This window comes from Haliaeetus leucocephalus, unplaced genomic scaffold, assembly GCF_000737465.1.
Source record: "Haliaeetus leucocephalus isolate CR32 unplaced genomic scaffold, Haliaeetus_leucocephalus-4.0 Scaffold840, whole genome shotgun sequence".
Lineage (NCBI taxonomy): Eukaryota > Metazoa > Chordata > Aves > Accipitriformes > Accipitridae > Haliaeetus > Haliaeetus leucocephalus.
The window spans coordinates 2,178,637-2,204,243 of NW_010973276.1; the positions used below are offsets into that span (position 1 = coordinate 2,178,637).

General features: G+C 55.7%; 1 protein-coding gene across 1 annotated transcript; it reads right to left on the reverse strand.

The window, feature by feature from the left end:
* Positions 1 to 7,838: 7,838 nt before the first annotated feature.
* On the reverse strand, positions 7,839 to 25,035 carry WSCD2 (WSC domain containing 2). The gene is made up of 8 exons (XM_010582102.1): positions 24,660 to 25,035; positions 18,457 to 18,571; positions 17,038 to 17,222; positions 15,899 to 16,020; positions 14,672 to 14,846; positions 13,514 to 13,678; positions 11,018 to 11,218; positions 7,839 to 8,332 (listed from the first exon to the last, which is right to left on the reverse strand). Exons 1-8 carry the CDS (start codon positions 25,033 to 25,035, stop codon positions 7,980 to 7,982), a joined length of 1,692 nt encoding a protein of 563 aa, XP_010580404.1. The 3' UTR covers positions 7,839 to 7,979.
* Between the last annotated feature and the right edge of the window lie 572 nt (positions 25,036 to 25,607).

Consider the following 25,607-nt stretch of genomic DNA (forward strand, 5'->3'; position numbering starts at 1 on the left):
GACAAAAAAATGGAAAAAAAAGTGCAGAGGCAGCTCCCAGGAAAAGGCACAGAGCTATTTACAGGCTCCCGTCAGCAGCAGATCATGCCAGACACAGATATAAACCAAATCACAAAGCCCCAGTAATTGAGCTGCAGCCCTGAGCTGCGGGAATGCTGCGGATAATAGCGGACGCTATGGTGGGAGCTGGATTTCAGACAGATTATCAGGCATCCCTTCTGCCCCCCGCACTGCCTGGCTGATCTACCTTGATCTGCATAACATCGTTAGTGTGGCATGATGGGGAGAGAGGGAGCACCTGCACCCCATGGAGCTGTCGGCGTGCTCCTCTCCCATTACATGGGAGCAGAAGGACGAGGTACTGCCTGCAGCATCCCTGCCCAGCGCTGCCAGCCCCTGGCACTGCCTGCATCTGCCCTGGGATAGGGATGCTGATGGATCTGGTGCGTTTGGCTGCAGTTTTGGTGCTGCCGAATGGTGTGTGCTGGGGCATATTTGTCCCCCACACCGGGCCAGGGAGGTGCCCATCCTTGCTAGGGTTGCAGGAGATGCTGCAGATCCGGTCTGCTAAAAGTGGGGTGCAGAGTGGTGAGGGATTTATCCTGAAAATAAAGGGTGTCCAGCCTGAACCCAGAAGGGGAACACAGCAGGGAGATGGGGATTATAAGGGAAATTAATGGCAGATTGGTGACTACCACCTGTTGGGTGCTGCTCTCAATAACACAGGGTCCTGGGCACTCAGCACCCAGCTGCAGGTGTCTTTGCATCTCCTAGGGGCTGGGAACTGGCAGGCTGAGCAGCACCAGCTACTTGCCCAGGGAGCAATGCCCTGTCCCTGGGCTGCACTGTGTGCCATGGCCGAACCTGGGGCTGCTCCTGGTGCTGAGCCGCCTGCAGGGACCATCCACATCGGTTTTTTTCCCCACAAAACCTGTGCACAGTCCATAGCCTTGGAAGATGCTGTGACCAAGGAGGCTGCAGGGGAGGAAAGCTTTGGTGGTGGGAGGAGGCTCCCCTTGCTCATGTTACACAGTATTTAATTACCTGCTGAAAGATCGCAGGGTTCCTGTTAGCAGTCAGATAGGACAGATGGGACAGACAGGGCAGACAGACAGACAGCTGCTCAGGGAGGTGAGGGGGACACGCAGAACTAGCAGAGGCAGAGCAGGAGCCCAGAATCTGTTTGGGGGACAGGGGGAACGGGGTGCACCCTGGAGCCAGCAGCCACTGATGCTTTCTGGGCTCAGGGTTTGGGGCAGCTGAAGAAGTGGGGCGAGAAGCAGCTGGTGCTGCTGGGACAGGACCCCAGGACGGGTTTGGGGACAGAGTGGGTCAACATGCATGGGACAGGGGGGAGCTGGGCAGCCTGTGTCCCCCCCAGGACCCAGCGCCATACCGTTGCCCCTCGGTCCGGCGATGTGATGCTCCCAGGCCATGCTGGAGTGGGGATGCTCCTCACTAATTTTCGTGGCTGGATTTTGCAAGCCCATCTATTATTACTGCAAACAGCTTTCCAAAAAAAAAAGTGATGACTTGGTACATAACCTTGGGTTAAATCATCATTATAATGACAGCTTGGGAAACCTAATATTTGAGTTTGTCCTTGTAGCTGTTTGCCTATTTAATAAAAAACCTGTTTTACATACAAATACCACCGCTACATGCTCAAGCTCGTCACATGGAGTGGGAAGGATCCCAGGACTTTTCAGTAAGCAGTCGCTTCCTAGTGTATATTCCTGATCCCCAGCATTGAATTTGGGACTGCAGGAAAGCAGCCGGGAGTGGAGGGGCATGGGGATGCGCGGCTGGGGCCGTATGGCCAGGAGGCAGCGACTGAGATGGGAGCGTGGTGCTCCAAGCCTCTCATATGGGAGATCTTCCAAAGATGCTCTCTGTGGGTCTCCCCCTTTAATTTGTCCCTGAAGAGGCCAAATGGCTCTTTAAGGAAAAAAAAAAAAAGTATCTGTGCAAAAAAAAAGGCAGCTGAAAGAGCATTTTTTCCCCTGCACCTGCATGCGGCATGAGCCCTGCAGTGGGGGCCTGTGTCCGCTCCCTGTCGCCCGCTTTGTTAATCTGTGCACCGAGCCGCTGCCAGCCTCTCCCCCAGGTTCGTGTCAGCCCGCCGTGTTCTCTGTCAGATAAGATCTGGCAAACGCTCTGTTATACTGATTTGAAAGAGGAATTATTAATGCCAGCTCTGAGATGGAGCTCTGCGTGGGAGCTGTCTGCGTCTCGCCCGGCGGAGGCTGGTTCCCCCATCACCTCCTGCACCCCACGAGCCCCCCGCAGACCCACGCTGTCCCGGGGGCTGTTTTGGGGGGATGGACCAGTGGGGAGGGGGTTGGCTCCTGCACCCCAGCTGGCTCCCAGTGCTCTGCCTCCTGCACCCCACCATCCATCCAGACACCCCTGGACAAGCAGCGTGTTGCTGCTCCATCCCCTCCCTCTGCTGGTTCCCCCCATCCCGGCAGGGTTTGGGATGAGGATCAGGAAGAGAAGGGAAAAATCCCCCAAGTTTTGCCTGCTGGACCCTGTAACCCATCAGGCATTGAGTGAGCCTCCCCAGGGAATATTGGTGATTTCTGTTCCCATGTCGCCTATCGAAGCAGGCAGTAAACAGATCAAACAGAGGGCATTAAAAATGCATATATACAAAACAGAAACAGGGCAGAAATATTCATCATAAAACCTCAGCAGCAGAACCGCTCAGTGCGCACGAGCCTCTTATCCAGATTTTTCTTTCCCTTTCTGCAACGTGGCAAAGAAATGCAGCTCAATATTGCCCCAGTTCCTCTGATATTGCCTAAATACTACAGGCATACCCTGGCATCTCGCAGAGCGGGCGAAGATGCATCCTTTCAGCTCTCCTGTTTTTTTGCAGTGCCATACATTTTGTTCATCCAGGGGAGAGAAGCTCGCCCTGCTGTGTTGGCTGCAGTCCCCTGTGGTGATGGGAAGGTCCAGTATATTAAATTGTGGGTCCTTGGATGCTTCCTGCTGACCCTGGTCTATCCCACTCCTGCAGGGACTGATAGACTCGCAGCTCAGCTGGGAGATGTCCTTAGCTATGAATTAACACCATCCTCTTGATTAATGTCAGCAGGAGGCTAATGACACTGCAGCCAACTTGAGCACGATGTGCAAAAACTGTAATTAGCATCCAGGGAAGGGGCTCAGTGGGACCCACAGCTCCAGGGCCGGCTGGCACGTCCAGCCCCGCTCCGTGCTGGCGTGGTGGCAGCCTCCCAGCCGGGGTCTGCGGCCCCTTTTGGGGCAGGAGTTGGTGAAATCAGTAACTGGGGGTGCACCTGGGTTTAGGATCTAAGAGTCAAGGGGTGAACGGGATTCAGAGCCGCCACCATCCCCATGAGACCTGCAATTAAGGCTGTCATGGGGATTGTGATTTTAGGATAGGTCAGGGCTGGCCAGGAAAGAAGAGCAGCAGGTTTGGGAGCTGGGACAGTGATCCCCGGCCCAACAACCCCATGCCCAGCCCCGAGACCTCGACCCCCAGCCCAGGACCCCCAGCCCTAGCCCAGGCCCCCAATTCACAACCCCGGGACCCCATTCCCCAGCCACAGCCATCCCACCTCTCCCTACCCCACGAGCCCATTGAAGTCCCATGTGCCCCACGTGCTGTGGGGCTCAGCACCCCCAGAACCCCAGGGACGGTGCTGCAGCATGCTGGGGGCCCACGGCAGGACCGGTCCTTGCCCAGCGCATCCTCGCCACGTGCCAAACCTGCCTCGTGCCTCTCCATGCCCCCTCCCCGCTGCTGCCTCCCCATAATTACCCGCTGCTTGCAGGGCCCCAAAACTTGGGGCTGGGTCTCATTTGACATGAACAGTTGGGAAATTACTCCAGAATATACCAAAATCATTTCTGTGGAACACACTACTATCGTTAATGACTGTTCTTTTTCAATTAGCTGTCATGGCCCTGAAATAAAGCTGTGCTTTCCTTCTCCAATAAATCACTCCCTTTATTTGGAATTGGAATTAAGCAAAAAAAAAAAAAAAGAATAAACATGTTACCCTTTCCCTTTCCTTGATGCCAGGTGGGTTGGAGCCATGTTTAAATTATCTCTGCTGCATTCAGGCAGATTGTCAACTGTAAATTTTATGGAAAATAGTAGAGCCGATAAATAAACATGCTTCTTTTGTCAGGGATGAATATTACTGCTGCTCCGATTTATAACTCGCATCTCCTCTACATTATAGAGCTTTTGTGAAGGTGCTGTCGCAGCTTCTGTATTATGCTGTTGAGGTGGGTTATTCCCCTCTCATTTAAACAGCAGCATGAACTTTGTGTGTGATTTAATTTGGGAGGAAGGGGAGCCCCTTCCCTCTGACCTGTTCTGAGCCCCCCGGCATCATTTGCATCACTGGGGTCATTGCCCAAAACCCCCTGAATTCACCCCAAAGGGCCATCCACTACCTTTGCCGGGGAAAGGATCCCTGGCCCGAGCCGCTCTCCGGCATCGTCTCCTCCAGCATCCTCTCCTCCATCGCAGGGACAGGCCTGCTGAGCGCAAAACCCACACGGAATTGGGGGAAATGCGGGGAATTTTGGTGCAGATGCTGTTGCTAAGGCAACGACTGAGTAACCCATCAAGCCCGGGAGGGAGGATGCTGCAGCCTCCGCCAGCGCAGGGCCGGGGAGGCAGGAAAATGCTCCTGGGGATGAGAGATTGCAGAAAATAGATGATTTTTAATGCAGGAAGCCAGAGGAGGGTGGTCAAGGTCACCCCCCCCAGCGGCCCCCAGTCCCATGCTGGGGCCATGCAAGCTGGCTGCTCCCACCCGGGGATGCTCGGGGCTCGCCCAGGCTGAGTCAAGTGGAAAGATTCACTGCTTTTAAAAATCATCATGGAAATGCTGAGTGTTGCCTACCCTGCCTGCACATTTCGGTGCTCTCCGACGAGTCAGGCTAATGGCATTACAGAGGCAGCCGAGCAGGGTGGCTATTAAATGTCAAGAGCTTTGCACATGAAAATGATGCAGAAAGGATGGTTGGCTTCTCTTTCCAGGGGGAATATAAATTTTATTATTGCATGCCAGTCCCATGTGGTAAAAAAAGTAGCCCGGCATTTAATGAATAAATAAAAATTTAAAAATAAAAAAAAATACCCCTTCCGCTTCTGCTTGCGGCTTGGCTGTGCGTGCGGGGAAAGCAGCTGCCGGCAGGACGGTGAATGCTGCTCCTGCATTAGCCAAGATTGAGGCGAAGGCACGGACCCTTGTAAGCCGGGGATGCACGTGTGTGCGTGTGCAGCCAGATGTGCAGCACTCACTTACAGGGAGGTAATGATGTCCAATTGCTCCATTTCATTGCAAATTAAAAAAAAAAAAAAAAAGCAATTGCGGTAAAATAAAGGCATTAAGCTTCAGTGAACCTTAAAGCCATGGGGGGCAGAAAAAAAGAGGTAAGCTGATCCTGCTGGTGCTCAGGGACCTTCCTCTGTCCTCTTGCTATCAGATCTGAAGGGGTTTGGTGGGGGCGGCGATGCCCCCCTGGGCTGTGCGGATGGGGCGATCCCTGGGCAGGGGGTGCCCGTGCTGGCGGCAGCCCCCCCTCCCCGCTCCCCAGGGCTCCCCTTCCGCCTCACAACCTGCAGCCCAGGACCCTGAGCGTGTTGGCTGCACGCGATGTCATCTCTTAATTGTTTTATCTTGGAGATTAATTGGCTTTTGGGGTTTAATTACTTCTGAGGGGTGGAAGGGAACACTGCCCCTCCCTCAGACAATGCCTGTCAGAACAAATCACGCCCGGCTTGCGTCTTGATCGCTGCAAACCCAACACTATAAAAGAAAAAAGGGACTTCACGAACTCCAGATAAGAGGGCAATCGGCCAAGAGAAAAGGAATAAATTGCACTGAGCCTGCTCTTGCTCCAGAGCCGAGGAAGGATGGGAGGCAACGGGAATAAAGCCCGCAGTAAATCTCCCCGCTCCCACCACGCACCCGAATAAACCTGTCTTTAAGGACACTATAAAGGTAATAAAACTCCCAAGAACGAGCCACTTTGGTTGCATTGTCAGTACTTTAGATGCGGGAATAACATTAATGTGATTAAAGACTGGGGGAGAGGAGCCGTCCGCCAGTCGCTCCCATGTCCCAGGGGACATCCAGCCCCTGCTCTGGGACGGGTGGGGGGTGCCGGAGTCCTCGGACAGCCCCACAAATACACGGGAAGGCAGAATAGCAACAAAAAACTCTCCTTTAATAGCTGGATTGACCTGAGGATTTGTTCTGACCGAGGTAGGCAGCCCCAGGGGCCGCCAGGAGTGAAGGAGCATGGGGTCAGCTCAATTCCCACTGCCGGGACAGGGCTCACCCACTCTCCTAGAAAACCTCCAGCCATTTGTGAAGGGAATAGTTAAAAACAGGGCAGCTGCTCCCTATAAACACATTCGCCCACCTCCATGCAAAGAAACAGGGACTGGGAGCCCCCCAGCCCTGGCATCGCTGCCCATGTCCGCTCTGCATGCACGTTAGAAAAATATATTTTATTTAAATTCTCCATTTTCTCCGTGGAGTTCTCTTCTCTCTCTTTGAATATAGATTGAGCGGTGTCTCTAGATTTCAATCTGTGCATGTATTTCTATCAAGATCAAGAGTTAAAAGACAATCATTAAATACCTAATTCTAGAAAAGGCTGCGTACAATATATGGCTTTTGCACCTACATCCAAAGGGGACTTGCGGGCTGGAAGGAGGGGAGGGAGCTTGTTTACGGCAAAAGTCAGGACAGGGACAGGCTGGGAGGGTGGTGCGGGGCAGGGGGACAGCCGGGGACCGCATGCAGCTCTGCACAAAGCCAGCCTGGTGAACAGCTTCTTCCCGATGCGCACGGAGATCCTTTGGTTTCGCTTGCTCTTCAGCAGGCAGTGGGCGAGGGTGTGGGCATCGCAGAGGGGGACCCATTGTGGGACTGGATTTGGCCAGAGTGACACCAAAAAGCTCAGCCCCAGGATTTGCTCCCTGCTGCCGCATGGGTTTGATGTGGCTGGGCTGCAGCATGTGGCACCCAAAACTGCTTCTGAGGGGCTGTTCTGGCTCGTGAGCTTTTGAAATGACGCACCGACGAGCTTGTGGGTCCCGTAAGCTCTTCTGTCCGGGGCCAACCATCCCCCTCTCAAGCATTGCCCACATGCGTGGGGCTGGCTCCCACCCGCAGCCCAGGGCTGAGGTTGCTGCAGCCCCTATGGCACCGGGGCTGGAGCAGCAGCATTGCCCGGTGCTGTGGCTGGGGATGCCAGCTTTGCCCCAGGGACCCCCTGTCCCCAGGCTCAGGGAGGGTCCCTGCAGAGCCAAGGGACAGTGCACGGGGGACACACGGCCACCTCATTTGGAGGCATCACTCTCCCCAGCGCAGCCTTCCCGATTTCTGTAACCTCTGACTGGGATCAATGGGAGCATCACCCATGCGGTGCCAACCCCTCCTGGTCTCTCCTCCCTTGGGAAGGCTGATGGGCTCCATCCAGGGATGGGCAGCAGCCTTCCAGGGCTGGCCAAGGAGCGAGGGGAGTTTGGGGATACCCAGCCCAGGGGAGCTCAGCTCCTGTGGCACCGTGGTGGTGTGCTGGCAGCGGGAGGGTGGTCAGGCACATCATGAGCAATGCAGTGTCCCCTCCAGCCAGCCCGAAGGGACGGACACAAATAACCCATTGCATTGCCAAGGAGGGCTGCAGCAGCCGAAACAGGAGTGGGATGGAGCAGGAACCCTGTGGCGGGAAGGCACCGTGCATCCCCTCAGCGGTGCCGCCATGCCCGGGTCTGCATCAGCATCGGCATCGGCCAAGCAAGCTCAGCGATGGCTGGGGACCATTCGTTGCTCATGCAGGGAGTTGATTAACAGCTAATAGCAGCAGATGGAGAATTAAAAGAAAAGCCACCCACTGGGTGGAAGTAGGCAGAGGCCGGGAAGACCGAGCCTTTCCTTGCCACGCAGGGTCAGGTCCCCCCGCCATCGTCACCATCATCTCGGGTAGTAGTCATCCGGGACCCCCGACAGATTTCGGAGTTTCAGAGCCGTGTCCACCGTCTTGATGTAGCCGCTGATCATCTTCCTCATCTCGGGGGTGTAAGGGTCATACTCCAATTTTCTCAAGCCGGATCGCTTAAAGTTGCCGTCCTTCTGCCCCTCGACGCAGAGCAGCCTGTCCTCGCAGGCGGCGATGCCCAGCAGCCCCACCATTCGCTGCAACTGGACGAAGAGATCCCGCTTCAGGTCCTCGAAGTGGACCACCAGCACCCTCTTGCCGTAGCGCAGCCAGTCAAGGGTGTGGGTCGCCCACCACGGCGCGTAGTTCGCCACGAACTCTGGCCACTCTGGAAGGAGCAGAGGACACGGTTAGTGGGTGTCCCCCCGGGTCCTCCCACACCCCCCGCATCCCCCATCCCAGGGCTACCGCCTGCACTCCCCGCTGAAATCTTTCAATTCTCGCTAATTGATCCTCCCATAAAAATCAGGTGATAAAAGGGATAATGAAACATCAATAATAAACCGCAACTCTCCTGGCAGTGCCATATACATCTATCTCATGAAGCATAAAAGCTTTGGGTACCTGCCTCTTCCTTTTGTCCTCCCCCAGAAACCAATGCCTGATTAATAGCTTAACTGTATTTAATTCCCCGAAGAATCATTAAACACAGTATCTGTTTCATTAAACAGATACAGGACAATTCACCTTGTGTAATCATATCACATAAAACTTTGCTTTGGAACCACTCCAGGGATATCGTAAAATTAATGTCACGGAACCAAACAGGGGTTTCACGGCGCCCGCGGCCACCGCAGGCTCCATGCAGGGCTGAGAATGGTGCGGGGGGAAGGAAAATCCCCCCCCAGCACCAGCAGCCACAGGTGAGGCTGGGGAGAGGGCACGGCTTTTTTTCCAAAATTGCCCCCAAAGTAGCTCCTGGGAGAAGGAAATGGTTTGGAAAGCTGGGCTGCAGGGAGCAAGGGGCTATCCACAGGGAAGGCTGGGGATGGGAGCCCCATGCCCTGTCTTAATTACTTACCTTTAATCACTTTTTTTTTTGTCCTCTGGATGATTTATTTAACCACACTCCAGAATGTTAATTGCAAACCTGGCACAAACAAACTGTCCCTGTGGAGTGTTTGCTGCTGGTGGGAGGGCAGGGTGGGTGCTGATGGTTCCACAGGGACCCCCTGGGCTCCATGGCTGGGCTTCTCTATGGGCTGAGCCCCCACACAGGGTCAGCGAAACTGGGGTCTCCGACCCATTCCTGGTGCTGCACTACAGCTCTCAGCAACCATCCCAGCCCGATTAAAGTCCTCAAGCGATGGAAAATCTCCATCTTTCTGGGCAGGTTGTTCCAATGGTTAATTAACCTGACAATTAACCCATCAGCTAATTACACCATACATCCTCTGGAAATAATTTGGTGATGTATTTTAATGCGTGTCCAAATCGGACCGTGCTGGGATGGAGGAAAGAGTCCCCCCTGCCTGCCGCCCCCTCCCCACAGGGGCACGAGGTGTGGGACAGGGGTGGGGGGGTTGGGACCAGGAAGGCTCAGGAGGGTTCCCATGGTGCTGGGGCTCTGTCCTGCATCCCCTGTCCTGGCTGTATCTGCAATTTGCTGTTGTGCTTTGGGGTGCGGCAGATGGGGATAAAAACTAGCAAGAAGCTCGTACCCCATGACAGCAAGGCTGATGCCAGCCCAGGGACCTGCTCAGGGAGAAAAGCCAACGAGAAAGCAGTGGGACATTTCTTTTCCCTGGTTTTACAGGATGGGGCGGTGGGGAGAGCAGGGCTGGGCCATCTCCGGCGCTACAAGCACATTGTGATAACGAAATCCAGGCACATAACAGCAACAACAGCAAAAGCTCCCCTTAAATAAACTCTGAATTAAGGGTAGCAGATGTTCAATCAAGCTAAATATTTTAACTCTTTCCAATGAAGTCAATTCCACAACAGCAATTTGCAAATTGCTATAATTAACAAGCCTCCACAATATGCCTGTGCATGGGAAAGGTAGTGTCTCCGGAGCAGCTGGGCACACAGAAATAATACTCTGCCACTGCTAATGTCAATAGAGATGGGCTGGTGGCTGCCACCGCTCCTGCTGCCGGCACCAGCGAGAGGGAGAGCCCAGCAAAGGGGCAGCCGGTTCCCCCCAGCCGGGAACTTTGCAGCCTCTGGGGCTGGGTCCATTCTCCTGCACCTCTGCCTTGGGGAAGGACAGATAATGGGGGCTTGGAGGAGATCGCCTTCCTCCTGTTAATTAGAAACTCGGGTGCTTGTGAGATCGCACTGGACAGGCAGGACGAGGCAGGCGAGTGACCTGGCAGTGGCAGGCAGGACCCATTGCAGGTACTATTGCCTTAGTGAGTTATGGGGCTTTTTTCCACCCCCCAGTGCTGCCCATGCCAGGGCTGGCTCTGCCGGGGAGCAGGGCAGGGTGATCCTGCTGGGATCCAGCTTCAGTGGCAGCATGGAGATGCTGCAGCCCCACACCGACATATGTGCCCACCAAGTGATGGATGGAGATGTCTGATGGATCCTGTTATTTTTTTAACCTTTCCTTGCTCTCCACCTGTCCAGCCAAGTGCTCAGGCCAGCTTGTCCTCAAAGAGCTGCTCCAAAGAAGGGGCAGAATTTGGGACCTTGGGCTCCTGCCCACCCGACCCATTCCCTCCCCGCTGGCACCAGGCTGCTGTCAGCCTCGTGTCCCCAGGCAGTGCCACCTCTCTGCTCCTGCCCTTGTGACCCAACACAGCACCAAACAGCCGAGCATCTCCGCTTCCCCATCCCATCCCGCCCACGTGGGAACCCTCGGCCATGCCCAGGTGGGTGCTGCACGTTGTGCCGGTTGCAAGCCCAGGAGATGACCCTCCAACATGGGGACCCCAAAGGGGTGGCACAGCCCAGGCTTCCCCCACAGGGACCACACTCAGGCTCTACTGGGCTTTAACAACAGCTTTATAGCTCCGGCAGTCAGGCTGGAGCCTGCCCACCCAGGTCCTGTGGGAGCCCACCAGCCTACCTTTGCCCTTCCAGTGAGCGTGAGCTGCGAAGCCGATGTGCCCCCCGTATTTGCGGTTGAACTCTGCCATCAGAGCCTTGTAGGGGTTTCGGATGAGCAGGATGGCCGAATCGAAGGATTCGATCTCCTTCTGGCCGCTCTCGTGGGTTTTGATGCAAATCGTCCTCCCGCTTCGCCAGTGGTCTCTCTCGCCCTTGAACCCTGCCAGGACAGAGCAAGCGGGTGCCTGAGAAGCAGCCGGTGCCGATGTTAATAAAAATAATAAAAGCAAGCTGGGGAAAGGGAACGATGGGGGGATATCAGGTTGCAATATACAGTTGGATAAAAGCAGCTGGAGCTTGAAGTAGAATTTGCATCCCTCTCCCAGATGGCAATCATTTATTTGCCCAAGTTATGAGTCATGTAAAATTTATGTATGAGAGGGCGGGTAGTGGGCATGGGGACCGAGCAGGGCTGCCTCCTCCCCAGCCATGCTCGGCTCTTCTCAGTGAGACAGTCTGCAACAGGCTAATATGGCACAGCCCGGCTTTCCTCCAGGGCAGAACACACTGGCATTAAATAATGGCATACTGCATTAATGTACCTTATGCTTGTATTGGGGGGTCAAGAATGTATTTTTATAGCTATAATCTCCCTGACCACAGCATTTAAGCTCTCTCCATAAATTAAGAAGGGTAAAAAAACCATGCTCATGGGGCTGCAGATAAGCCCAGGGCCACGGTGATGCTATGGGGGGGGTCTAGGGAGGGGACCACCATCCCCTGTGCCCCCGCACGGAGTATCAGGGCTGAGCCCAGCATCACTCCCAGCCCCTTTGCACCCCCAGCTCCTGCAAAGCACAACCCAAACTACCCGGGAACAACGTGGTGGCGGCAGAGTTGAGCCAAGGGGGGAGATAAGCTGTAAGTAGCTGTATTACATCAATTATAGATGTGTAATTTGCTTTCGGCAGCCATGCCGTGTGACATAGGGACATGATGGCTAATCTGCTAGTTGCTTGGATACCTCCAGGCCCTCCGATGCACTCAGCCTAGAATAAACATGAAACCCATGCTCGGTTGGTTGAGCAAAACATCACCAAGGCTTTCACCCAGTGATGCTCCCCTCCGTGGGATGCACGAAGCCAGCTGCACCCTGCGATGGGTGCCAGTGCCAGGCGCTGATATAGTCCGGGCTCCATCACTCAGCACAGAGCATCTCCATCTCTGAAAGGCTGAATTTGGCAAATCTCAAAGAAATGTGCATTGCTGCCTACAGTGTCAGGCAAATGGGGCTTTAGGGGGTACCCTGGGTACAAACCCCAGCTGGCTGCATGGGTACAGACCCCACCAGCTACATGGGTACCCCTGATACAGATCCCAGCTCCACCAGGGCCAAGGAGGGAAGGAGGATCTCCTCTCAAAGCCACAAAAGGAGAAGGAAAAGCAGGAGAAACCTTCAAGGTCTACAAATAAAACTATTGTAAATGGCTATAAAATGGGGGAACTGGTCTTTTTGCTCCCCCTTGCAATATGGTGGGTTACTGGGAGGAGCTGGCTTCTGCCTGAAAAAGCTTCATGCCTGCCTCAAGGGGTTTTTTGGCTTGAAACTTATCCTTGCTGCTTAATTTGGGGTCCCCAAAGCCCATGTGCTATCGGCCCTGGCACCAATACAGTGGGCACAGCACTGCTGCTTTTCCCCGGAAGGCACAAGAGGTGGGAGCAACAGCATCCCTCCTCTGTTAAATATTTACTGGGCAAATATCTGTGTCACCCAGGATGGGAAGATGGATCTCCACCAAATCCTTCAGCCTGAGGAGAGCAGGCAAATGAGATCAGTTCCCTCCTCCATCCCCCCGTAAGCTCATCAGCGCTTTTTTGCATGGTGAATATTCATTAATTTGGATGTTGGTGTTCCCCGGGTGCCCTGACACATCATTATTTTTATCTGCAGCTGCTCAGGAAGTGCATGGGAACTTTTGTCCTCCAGGATACCGGTGCCCCCAGCACCACCCACTCCCAAATCCTGAAGCTGGAAGGCTGCACAAATCCTTCTCACCCTGCAGCCGTGACTTTCATTTGCTTCTCACTTTATGCATCCTGGGATGAGAGTGCCAAGCCCGCAAACACCAGCTCCTGGAGAAATCTGATCAAAAAACTCCACTGGCCTTTTCTTGGGGCAAAACCCATAGGAATTTCCTTGTTTGCCAGGGTCGCGGCTGCTCCGATTCCTCCTCTAGAAAGTTCCAACCCCCACAGCAGGTTAAAAACCACCAGCACAATGGAGAAACCCCAGTTCTACCCCAAATCGGTCCTTGCCAAGGTTAGTGGGCAGCACAGGGAGGTTACGGGCAGGGCACACACAACGTCAGATCCCTCCGATACCCTCTGGAGCAGCATCGGTGGTACCCAGTTCTGCCCTCCCCTTCATGCAGACCCAAGGGATGTCACCAGGACCTTTGCCCAGCTCAGCTGGGACCGGTGCACCCCTGGCAGCGACCCACCCCCCCAGTCTCACCTTTGTTGTAGAGAGACCCATCGAAGTAGTAGCTGCCGGTGTAGAAGCCGGTGGCCAACTCGATCAGGTGTCGTGCCCAAGTGTTGCCAGCACCAGGGAAGCTGGCCAGGGCCACCAGCTGCTTGGCACGGGTGGGGAGAAACCTCCTGTCCATGCAGCGGTTGTCTGCAGCAAGAACCAGCCAAGGCGCATCAGGGCACAGTAGCGTGCTTTTCCTACAGAGATATTCTGCTTCCTTACAGTGTGCTGCTGTCTCCTGGGAAGATGCTAGGGCAGGATGCGAGGAGGTGGCCGCTATAGGGAAAGGCACCCTTGCACCCTGCCCAAAGCACACAGGGACACCCCAAAGAGTCCTAAACACCCCCAAAAATTCTAAACATTCCAAAAAGTCCTATGAAGAGGGCAGGAGGTGCTCTGCCAATACTGGCTGCTTGCTGCCTGCGTGATTAGAGGAGAGGGAATAACATGGGTGCATTCGCCAAGCGACGCTCCTGCTTTTTATATCAACAAATGCACAAGCGTTTCCAGCATGGCCTCAAACACCAAAGCAGGGATCGTGTCAAGACTGAGCTTCTCTGAAGCAAAACCACCTAAATTTGGGTTCTCACTTGCTCCATTCAGCCCTTTCCTCTCCCAGTAACGTGTTTCCCCTCGCCCTGGGCTTCCCTGTCCCGACTGGTCCACTGCTGGGACCTGCAGGGCAGTGGGGGACAGGAGCCCTCCCTGTGCAGCCTCCTGGTGACTTTCTGCCTGGTCACAGCTTTTTTCCCCCATATATTTCCCTGGAGTCTGTCCGCTCCGGCTAGCAAAGCCCCAGCGGGTTCACCAGCTGGCTGCAGGCTCCAGCTCACCGGTACTGCCAGTGACAAGGAGGGACAAGCAGCAGCAAGGAGGGATCCTGCCAGAGGCAGATGGCAAACTGCTCTCTCCTGCAGCTGAATCAGGCAGGCTGTTTGTTCAGGGGAAGATTGATTTCCCAGGAAATGAAAATAAATGGTAATTTTTAATGAAAGCCAAATAGATGCTGCAAACTCATGCTCACTTTCTGCCAGTGTCCCTGGGAAGGGCTTGGGAAACTGGTGCCGGTACCCGCGCCCATGGGGTCCCTGCTTGTCCCCCTGCCCAGCAGCAGGCAGGGTGAGTCTGGTGCCAGCTCACCTTGCACTTGGGTCTGGTAGACGAGGAGATATTCAGCGGTGCCGCAGCTCTCAAACTCCTCACCGGCACATTTCTGGGCACAGAGCTGCTCGTCCTCGCGCTCGTGCAGAGTGAAGAGCGTAGTGGGGAAGCCGCAGCGGCAGGTGATCCCGGCCAGCGCTGACAGCGGGTACTCCTGCGGGGACGGGTGGAGGGGGGGCAGCCAGCAGCACTGTCCCTGTCCCCTGTAGCAGACCCTTCCTTTGCCCCCCACACCTGTCCTCGCTGCCCCAGCCCTGCTGTGCAGCACAGGGCAGTTCGCAGCATCCTTCCAGCTGGCTGCAGCATCCCTCAAGGCAGTTGCACAAGCAGGTCATTGCGGACACCCAAAACCACCCGAGCCTCAACTTTCCTGGGCACAGCCGAGCTGCCTATTGGCATGGACAGCAATGCATCGGGTGCTGGTGCTCCCGGCAGAGCCATGGCACATCATTTGTGAGTTTGTCACCCACACCGAGGTTACTAAGAGCCATCAGACAGCCCCATGGCAGCCTCGCCGGCGTTTCCAAGCCCAGAGTTATGAGACACATTCACTGGCTGACAGGCAATTTACCACCAGGTTGCGGCAGTGCCAGGTTAATCAAGGGGCTCCCGTTATTTACACCTCCCAGCCCCAAGGTCTCCCAGCAGCTATGGGAAAGTGGAGCCAGTGATGGAGCAGCCACTTGTATTTAACTGGTGTGATTGTTTATTCCCCACCGTCCCCTGCTGAGGAAGCCATGAAGGGAGGACACAACTGTCCCCACCTGCATGTCTTTCTCTTCCTCTGCCTGATAATTTACCTAATTTTAATTAATAAATACTCCAGCAATGCCCCCTGTCAGCTTTTCCCCTGCCTGCTTATAGGCATCGTGCCCCAGGAGCAAACTGCACTGCAGCATCCCTGGACCAGAGCAGGACCCCGTGAAACCCCTGCCCAATGCCCCCCACGGGGGTCCGCTGCCTGCTGGGGGGGCAGAGCCGTGGGGAGCAGACAGGGCAGGCAGCGGGTGCTGCTCCTGTGGGCAGCTGTGGTCCAGTCCCTCCCCACAGCAAAGACACAGTCAATCAATTTGAACCTTTGTAGTTTGGATACACATAATTATGACACTAAAGCAGATTAAAATTTACCCCGTGTGACCCTTTCTGACGATGATTTAGATGAGTAAGCTTTTGACCTGCGCCCCCCCGCCCCAGCCCCCCCAGTACCTTCTCGGTGCAGAAGTCCACGCACTTGTCCACCGACATGTTCAGCATGAGCTGGCTGACAGGCAGGGCGACGGAGACGTTGTCCGGCCGGCGGAAGCACCCCCGAAATATCGCACTGCCATCTGCAAGGGAGAGGGGCCACAGTGGTGCTGAGAGTGATGCTGGCCCAGGCCCTAGGAGCAGGGGCTGCACCCCAAAAATAATGTCACTGCCACCCTTTGCCCCCCAGGCATGGGAGCAGGAGCCTCCGCGTGCCCCAGCGTCCCCATCGCTGTTCCCCATCGCTCGTCTCCAGCCACCCGTCGGCACAGTGGCTGCTTTTCTCCAGCTCTTGTCACCCACCGTCTGTGAAGCCACATTCGCTAACGAGCTTACCTGGCCACTCACGGTGCAAAATCAGAGCAAAAGCCCTGACAGCAAAGTCAGGTTTATTTTTTTGTCCCTATTTTTACCAACTCAGTTGATCACAGGCTGTATGAGGGATGGAGCCAGCAAGGAGGGCAGGCCTGGTCCCCCCTGGCATTGGTACCCTGAGGGGTCCTGTGCTGGGTCCTCGCCCACTGCTGCACGTACTAGGCACCCTTGGCCCCTCTCCAGGGTGATCACTCCACTGGGTGCCTGGTGATGGGAGCCCTGAACGCCACCACTCTCTTTCCCATTGCTTGAGGACGAGGAAAGAAAAGCAGCAAATGTGGATAATTATAGTGCTGCCTAATTGGGAGCCAAACGAGCACTTCTGACAGGGAGCACCCTTGGCTCTTTCTGGAGCTCCCTCACATCCTTCATCCCGCAGCCAGCTCCACCAGCAGCACACATTGAATATGATAATGGTCCTGTTTGGCCATCGGGAAAGAGGTCTTCACCCAAAGTCCCCCAAAATGCCCTGAATTCCCAGTGAGGTCCTTGGGGCTCCCCACTCCACCCAGCCCCAGCCAGCAGCCATTTCCCAGGGGGATCCCCACAGTCTGCAGGAGCAAAACTGCCCCAGCCACAGACCTGAACCACTTTCAAACCCCCTCTCCTGAGCCGTGACCCAGCTTACACAGCATGGGGATGCCGGGGCTCGCCCCCACCGGCACCACGAGGGGTTCCCCCATTTCGGGTCCGAGGCGGGAGCCGCATCCATGCTGCTGACTTACATCTCCTGGCAGACTCCTGGGCCAGCTCCAGGCGGTAGATGGAGAGGCGGTTGACCCCGCCGCAGATGTTGCTCCTCTCTCCCTTGCACTCCATGTTGCACTCAGATTCGCTGGCGTTCGATGCCTGGACCTTGTGCCCGCAGTAGCACTCAGCACCGAATTCCAGCCCTGCGTAGAGGTAGCCCCTGGGGAGAGGGAGACGGAGGGGCTCAGCATGTCCCCAGGCATCCCTCCAGCTCTGTGGGGTTTTGCAGAAGCATCCCTGCTGCAGCCAACTCCCACGCAGCGCTGGAAGCAGCACTGCATCCCAAGGATGCATTGCTGGACTAGGAGATCATTGTAGGTACCTTCCAACTAAAAATATTATTCTATTCTATTCTATTCTATTCTATTCTATTCTATTCAAGAGAAAGGTCTCCATGGGCCACAGAGATCATAAAGCAGGAGATGGCGACATTTCTTACAGGCAGGGAGGATGTAACGGGTGGTGGTGGGGCAGGAGTAAGTGACGGGGACTTTGCTGGGCTTCAAAGCAGGAGAGCTGTGCTGCTCGATACAGATTGGATTTGAAAGGGGGAAGGATTCCAGCACAGGCTGGTGCTTGCCAAGTGCCAGCGGAGCTGGAAACCTGCTCCAGAGGGGCAGTGCCGAACCGGTAAGTCCCACCATGGGGCTGCTGGTGCTGCGGGGAGGGGCTCTGGTGTGGAGCAGCCCTGCATCATCACCATCAAGGATGCGCTGCAGCACTCGGTTCGGCTGATGGCATGCGTCCGTCACGGTGAGCATCCTGCTGAGGTTGATGAGCCCTATGCAGGGGACGTGCCACTGTCCCAGTGATCAGCGATGGCCCTTTGCAGCAATGTCCCCAGGTGCTGTGGGATGCTGCACAGACGGGCTTCGGCTCCGGGGGAGTTTGGAGGCAGCAAACTGCCTGCAATGCCACCCGCCCTGCTGGCACAGACCACATTTAGGGTACATCCTTCATGTAATGCTGGGAAAGGAGAAAACTTTGGCAGCAAGGGATCCACATGTCTCCCCAGCTGCTCACGGACACCCTTCAACAGCTTGGAAGGTCTGGGGAGGGTGTTTTGGTGGGGACGGCATTTTGGTGGGGCCAGCCCTGCATGGATGGAAGTGCTCAAAGCTCCTCCAGCAGCAAATTGGAGCCCTTACATCCCCCTGCCCCATACAAGGACGGAGCCCATCATCCTGCCCACCCTTTTTCGGGGGGAGGAAACTGGGGTCTTTGAAAACACCAGTGAATTAAAAAAAAAAAATCAAAATAAGTAAATCTAAAGAAAAAAGAAGGAAGGCAGGAGGAAGGGGAGGAGAGCAGCCGGAGCAGGGAACTGTGACAACAGAGAAACGCTGGCGGTGTGCGGGAATTGATGAAGATGCGGTGCCCATCTCCCGCCCTACCGTTCGGCACAGTTGTCCTGGCAACGGAAGACTGTCATCTTCTTGTAGTCAAAGAAGGACACGCCGCGCAGCGTTCGCCGACGAGTGTTGTCCACGTAGCAGCCAATGTATCTTGCTGGGGGAAGGGTAGAGGAGAAGGGGGTAAGAACCAGCCGAGGCTGAGCCCACCAATTCCCACCCCCCTCTTTTAATTTTTCCCTAAATAGGGAAGTGCAGCAATGCACCCTGTTCGTTTGCTTTAGAAACACGTGCTCTGGGTACAACATGCCCCTGCAAACGCTGCAAGGAAAGGTAGGTAAAGCCCAGAAACACCTTCTATGGATTGAAAGGATGCTGTGTCTCTGCTCTGAGGCTTCTCCTCTCTGTCCTCTTCCTTTCCACTGGCCTTAAAACTGAGCAAAGCAGCTCCAAAAAGAGATGAGTTACATGGTAAAATAACCCATCCCCTTCACTCTGCCCTGCCAGGAACACAGGGGTGGGTAGAATGGAGAAATATGGTTTAAAACAATTTTTCCTCAGCCAGCAGCTCATTTTCCCCAGTCCCAGACATCAATGTGGAGGATATTTGCCCAGCACTAACAAAGGCTGATGCCTGTGCTGAGAGCAAATGAAGATACTGCTAGACAGGGAATAGAGCTGAATAAATAGTTACGATGAAATCATTTATTTGACAAATGTAGCCTTTCCCAATAATCTGAAAACAAACAGCCATCTCCTTGCCTCTATGCCTGTTGCAACATTCTGTGTTGGCTGTGGGCTCTTGTTAGGGGCAAGCCAGTCCACGAGCCATCCCTGGGCAGCCCTGTACTGCCAGCACCCACCCTGTCCTCACTCAGTCTCCTCGTTAGGTGCCCTCATTAGTGCTCTCGTTAGTGCCCTCATTAGTGCCCTGCTTCTGCTCCCATCTGAGCATTTGCTGTGGGGAAGATGTATTGCCGCCGATGCAGGGATGCAGCGCTGGTGCAGGGATGCTCAGCATCCTTGCTGCCACTGCTGCCCAAGGAGGACAGGGGTTTTGGAAGCCAGTGGGATTAGCCACCCAGCAATCAGCCAACAAGGTGTCCATTAACATGTTCTGGCAGAGGACGTGCAGGTTGGCCACCCAGGGAGAGGGGAGGGTGGCCCCGGGGAAGAGTGGCTGGGTCTTACCAGCCCGGGGGCAATGGCAGAGCTGGCTTGGACTCCCATACCAGTCTGGTTCACCTCACTCCCTGTTTCAGGTACACATCCTCGACGAATATAATGGCAATCTTTTGCTTTTTATTATCCTGAAATATCTGCTCCACCCTCAGACCGCTTTCTGCAGGATGCTGGCATGGGGCAGCCCTGTCCTGGAGAAATCCTGGAGCCCATGTGGTGGCCACTGGCCTCTGACTTTGAGCTGCTGCTGCAGAGTCCCAACATGGGGCCACAAAAGGAGAGGCTCCTGAGGCTCCTGTCCATTCAGGGCCACCGGACCCCAAGCCAAGGATTTGTTTTTCACAGCACCAAACACCCCTCCAGCTGTGCCACCAAGGGCTCTGGCCCCAGCACCCCGGCCAAGGGGCTTTGGGAAAGCACTGGGATATCTGGCAGCACAGGACTGGGCAGGAGCAGAGGTGAGGGCTCACCTGCTCTGGTCAAGAGTGAAGCCATGGCTCTAGGCAAGCAAGGTGCATCTTCCCATATATGATAACCACCCCGTGTCTCTCCTTCCATCTCTGTGGCTCCATCACACACCAAATTATCCCTCTAATAGCAGGGCATCTCCGCATGTGTGCCTCCAATACCAAACCACACTATGGGATAATACTTCTTACCTCCTGCTTGCATTTTGCATCTGTTTGGGGGTCCCTGAACCGACTCCATGTGTACACCCCACCAGTGGCATGCCCCACGCATATACTCCCCCCCCACACCACCCCCCCACATGGCGCTGCAAACCAGCTTCCCCAAGCCAGCCTGGAGGAAGATGGAGGAGAAAGATTGAGAGAAATGTGCCTGATAACTTTAATCACCAAAAAGCCATAACTCAATTGCTCCCAATTACTCTCAGCATAACGTGGCATTTCCGCAGTGCTGAGCAGGTTTCAGGAGGTCAGCTCATTTTGGTCATGACAGATCTAACCGGAGCAGGATTACTCCAGCCATTTGTACAGAGCCGGTGACTGCTGTGCATTACCTTTGATCCATTGCTCTTGACGTATACGTGCTGCAATTTATTAGGAAAGCAACTGGAATAATTAGGGAGATACGAGGACAATAAGTGAAGGAGGAGCGAGCAGGGGAGATGCTGAAATGTGCATGGTTGGGTTAGGCAGAGCTTGCCGGAGGGTGCTGAGCAGCAAGAGGGGGACCTGCCCTGGCACGCAGCTCTCGTGGGGCCAAGAGGAATTTTGGAACATGTTGGAAACACATGTGTGAACAGACATACAGATCCAGCCAATAGTCATTAAACTCCCCAAATGTCTCACTCTTCCAGGAGCTAGGCTGGCCACTGGGGCTGTTGGCATTGCAAATTCATGTTTAACATCTTAGTGTAAAGCTTAATGTAAAGCTTGGTCTCCCAGAGAGCACCGCAGCTCTTGGCCGTGGTGCAGCACATGCGCACAAACCGCTTCAGCGCTGGGGTCCCTGTCGGGTGCAGGCAGGGGGTGCAAGCAGGGACCCCCTGGGCGATGCACCCGTGCTCGGGGCCAGCTGGTGACCCCGCTTGCGTGGGGAAGCGAGTTGTAGCCCTGCAACGCCGCCCCAACTCGCGGGGTGCACTCAGGGCTGCTCCCCTGCCCCGGCAGCAATCACTTTGGGTCACTGATGACCCCCCTGGGGAGCATCGCAGCAAATCCCCAGCCACGTTCTCCAGAGGGTTCCATCGGGACCCAGCTCTCGTGCCAGGAGTTGGTCTGTTGGGGGGCAACACCTCTGTCTGTCCATCCTCCCTCTCTGCTTGAGTAGCCCCAGCCCCTCGCCAGGCTCTCCCAGCACCCACCACCACCGTTTAGCAAGCTAAATGCAGAACAGAAGTGTTTTCACAGGGCTGTTCTGCAGGATGATGCTTGAAACAAATATATCTGCCCTTGATTTTCCAGCTGGTTGATCAAAAGCCTCATGCTGGGCACTGAGCCCTCCCAGCTCCCCCCGATGCTCCCTCTGCAGCCGTCTCTGCCTTCCGCACAGCACTGTCGGCTCGCCAGTGATGGGCTGGGGGCTCTCCCCGGCTGTATGAATACAAGTCCGGCATGCGAGAAGGGAAATGCTCCATGTCAGCATGGAGGGAAGGAACGGGTGGATATTGGTGACAGCAGCTTCAGGAAGGGTGGCCCGTGCTAATCAACCCTGGGGCAACTGCGCTGGTGTCAGAAGGTATAGGGACGTCTTCGGCTGCATGCCTGGGGTGACCAGTCCCCCTTTCTTCATGGCATTGCTTGTTCATGTGTCACGGGGGAGCCCAGCCCCGGCTGGGAATGGCTGGAGACATCCAGCAAGGGACCGGAGATGGATGTGGCAGAGAGGAAGCGATGCTGGGCATCGCCAGGCTGGGGCTGGGGCTTGCTCCCCTCTCCGGCTTCACCATCCACAAATGTCCCCAGATTTGAGGCAGGATGCAGGATGGACCCCCTTCACACGGGGATGCAGATGAGCCAAAGCCGTTCCCTGGCAGATGGGGCTGCCCTCCACCCGTGCCTTGGCCTGGCCCTGGGGCTTCACCAGCGCGGCAGGAGAGGGAGGAGGAGGAAGAGGAGGAGGAGGGAGGCACAGCACCAGAGCTGCATATTCACGCTAGCTAAACCACAGCTGATTTTAGGACCAGTATTCCCTCTGGAACAATTTCACATGGCAGAGCTTCCACAGCTGCCTTCTTAAGCTGTCCCCTGCTTAATTACCACCACCGTTAAGATCTGCCTGCTCCTGCCAGACGGCCCAGGGAAGCGGCAGGCACTTTGGAGAGGAGCAGGGGAGTGAGGTGGGTGCTCAGTGCCCATCCCCTGAGGCTCCACCAGCCCCACAGGCAAGTCGGGCACGCTGGGCTCGGGGGATTTCTCAAGCTGGAGAATTTCTCCGCAGTATCGTGCTCAGGAGTTGCCGAGATGCTCGTGTGGTGGCATTGCATCCCCTCCAGCTGCCGGGTCTCTGCTGGCTCCCATTAACTGCTGCCCACGCCGAGACTTCATGTGTGAGATTACAAAGGGGAAAGATGATATTCCCAGGCCACCTACGAGCAGCTAAAGCCAGCGATGCCTGAGCCCAGCATTCCCTTCCTTGTCCCTCGCAGCCCCCGCCATGGCTGGGCACGGGGAGGCGGCAGCACCGGTGGAGGTTAATCGCGGTGGACATGTTGCATATGGCCAGGGACAGGAGCACTGCTTGGGGTTTTTATGGTGACTGACAGCTTGGGCTCACGAACCATCTGGTGAGGATTCGCTAAACGTCAATTCGCATTAATGGAGCAATGCAGTCGCATGCGCCTCGGAAATGCTCCCGGAGACCCCTCTGTGCAGGGGCATGATGGGGAAACCCTCTTTCATCTCATTTTAGCATGAGAAGATCCCTTAAGCACCACAAGCCATTTTTCTTCCTGCTTCCAAGCCTGGACCGTGCATCTTGCCCACAGTGAACATGAGCACAGACCTGCTGCGGGGCCGCTGGCCGAGGAGGAGCCACCCCTGCCCTGGGAACAGCCTGCGTTAGGGGGGACCAAGCCTGGCTCAGCACGGTGACCCCTTTGAAACCCTCAATTTACCATGGGGTTGGGGACTCCTGCTTCTCTCTGAGCCACACAGTCCCTGATCTACCAAGGGTCCGGTAGATGTGGCTCCCATCCTGGGATGCCTGGGGAATCGCATGTGCCAAGCCCCATGGTGCAGCTCCTGAGCAAGACCAGCTTTGGGGCACAGGGTTGCTTAAGCAAAGCAGCCTTCACAGGCTCCGGGGCTCCTCATGGGTGTGCTTCCCCCCCCAGATTTCACCCACGCTGGGGGTCAGGAGAGGGGAGCGAGCAATGACAGGCAGAGAAGAGCCCAGCAGCATCCCGACACCTCTCCAGCAGTTCCCACTCCCGATTCCCTTCCGACTTTCCTCGACCAGCTGATGCTGCAGCTCCTGCCCTGAATGCCGAGGCATCCAGCATGCCGCTGCTGCAGCTGCACAGCACTGGAGCAAGAAGCTGGATTGCTCCTTCTCGCCAGCCCTCTTTATTAACGACAAGAAATCATAACGGCTTTCACAGCAGCTGAAGGCGCAAGATGCTCCTTCACTGTGGGGGCTGCAGAGCTGGCAGAGAGGGGACGCGGGGTGTCTTTGGGTGAGGTTTGCTGGCACTGGGTACTCGTGGGTGCCAGTGAGGGAGGCAACAAGCTGAATAACCACTGGGATGCAAAAGCCCTGATGGGCAGCTCTCAGCCACCCAAATTCAGAGAGACCATGCGACTCTGCATACAGCTGCCTTCAGGATAAATAGTTGCCATTTTAAAAATCAATGAGAACTACTACGTTCGCTTATCCTTGTTCATTAATAACAGTCGCACTTGACAATACACCACGAACCCCAGGCGGCAGCCAGGCTGCTTGAAAGGCGAAACCCCAGCCCTGCCTGCACCCGCGTCTGCCTGCACTTCAGTGCCTGCAAGGCAATCGCAGCCGGCCCCTGCCTGAACACCCCAGCAATGCAAACAACAGGCCACAAACCTGGTTTTTGTGTTCATTGGGGCTAACAGAATTAAAACTGAATTTGGGCAGTGGCACAACCAAAGGGTGGGATGAAGATGGGGTGCAGCCTCTCCCCACTGGCACTTCCAAAAGCACCTGTCCCAGCAAGGTGTGCCTCGGAGCTTGGTGATGCACAAGTGGGAAAAGTGCAAATGGAAAAAGGAAAACGGATTATTGGCACTTGTGGAGGGAGGAAGGAGGGGAAGGAGGGAGGAGAAGAACTTTCTAGGAACATCCTCTGGACCAGTGGACTCCAAAGTGGAGTGCTGCGCCCCAGGGGATGCGCAGGACAGTCCTCTGGGGTGCGGGAAGAAAATCTTAGTGCTTGGGTAGCACATGCATATGGTTTGTAAATAAATAAATACACATTCAATGGGGGTGTGTGCTCAGAAATTTGTTCCTGGTGGGGGTACACAACCAAACCAGCTCGGAGACAACTGCCCCAGTGCACAAGGCTTTCCCTGGGAGACGCCAAAAGGAGGGACCCCTGCCTGGACACGCGTGTCCCCAGCCCTTACCTCTGTCCTCCTCCTTCTCGCGGCCGCTCCTGCCCCTGAGTGCCCGGCTCCGGGTGCTGCCGTAGTCTCCGGCTTTGGCCCTTTCTGCCGGTTCCTTGGAGGTGCTTTTGAACCAGGGTCCGTGTCGCCGTCCCCCCTCCGGCATCATCGCCGCCGCCTTGAAACCACGGCTCAGCTGCATCACCCCCAGGTAGGGCAGCCCTGGCCCCTCGCCGGCCCCAGGGCCACGCTGGCTCCCCGTCACCGTGGGCTCCCCGGCAAAGCCGGAATGCAGGAAAACCAAGCTGCCGGCCGCCAGGTAGAGAGCCAGCAGCGTGAAGAAACGCACGGGTTTTCGCCGAAAGTACCGCTGGAGTTTTACCAATAATTTGGCCATAGCGTCTTCATCCCTTCCCCGGCAGCCGGCGCCGCGGGGGAGCTGCTCTCCGGCCCCAGGGATGCTCCGAGGGGGGGGGTGGGGTGCCCCCCCCCCCGGGCTGGAGGTGGTTCCCAGGGATGTACCAGGGAAGCAGACGGGTGCCCCGAAAGCACAGCAGGGGCTGCAGGGTGAGGCCGTGCAAAGCTATCGCCTGACCCTAAAAAGTCCGGGAAGGCTGGGGAAGGCAGCGAGGGTGGATTTTGAGGCTCCCCCACCGTGCACGGGAGGTTTCTCCAGCGCTGGCTGTCACCGCCGTCCCCGGTTTATTCTCCTCCCGGCAAAGCCCCCCGGCCGTGCCCCCGAGACTCGGCTGATGGAGGGATCATGTTAAGGAAATCGAGGGTTTGAAGGTGATTTGAAAGCCGATCAGCTGACGCAGCTCTTCTCACTCGCCTTTCCGCTCGGCGGCACCGGCTCTCGCAAGCATCTCTCTAATGGAAACAGCACCGTCGCCCTTTCAGACAAAGAATGGAAAGTCCCTGGACGCGTCTCGGGGCCTGAAATGCTGACTGGGACCCTTTGTCTAACGA

Bases quoted from the DNA above. Each gene is read 5' to 3' on its own strand.
- WSCD2 (XM_010582102.1), bottom strand. From the start codon at position 25,035: ATGGCCAAATTATTGGTAAAACTCCAGCGGTACTTTCGGCGAAAACCC. The intron at 16,021-17,037 runs GTAAGTCAGCAG...TCTCCCTTGCAG, and splicing joins CCAGGAGTCTGCCAGGAGAT to ATGGCAGTGCGATATTTCGG. The intron at 14,847-15,898 runs GTACTGGGGGGG...CCGTCCCCGCAG, and splicing joins TGGACTTCTGCACCGAGAAG to GAGTACCCGCTGTCAGCGCT.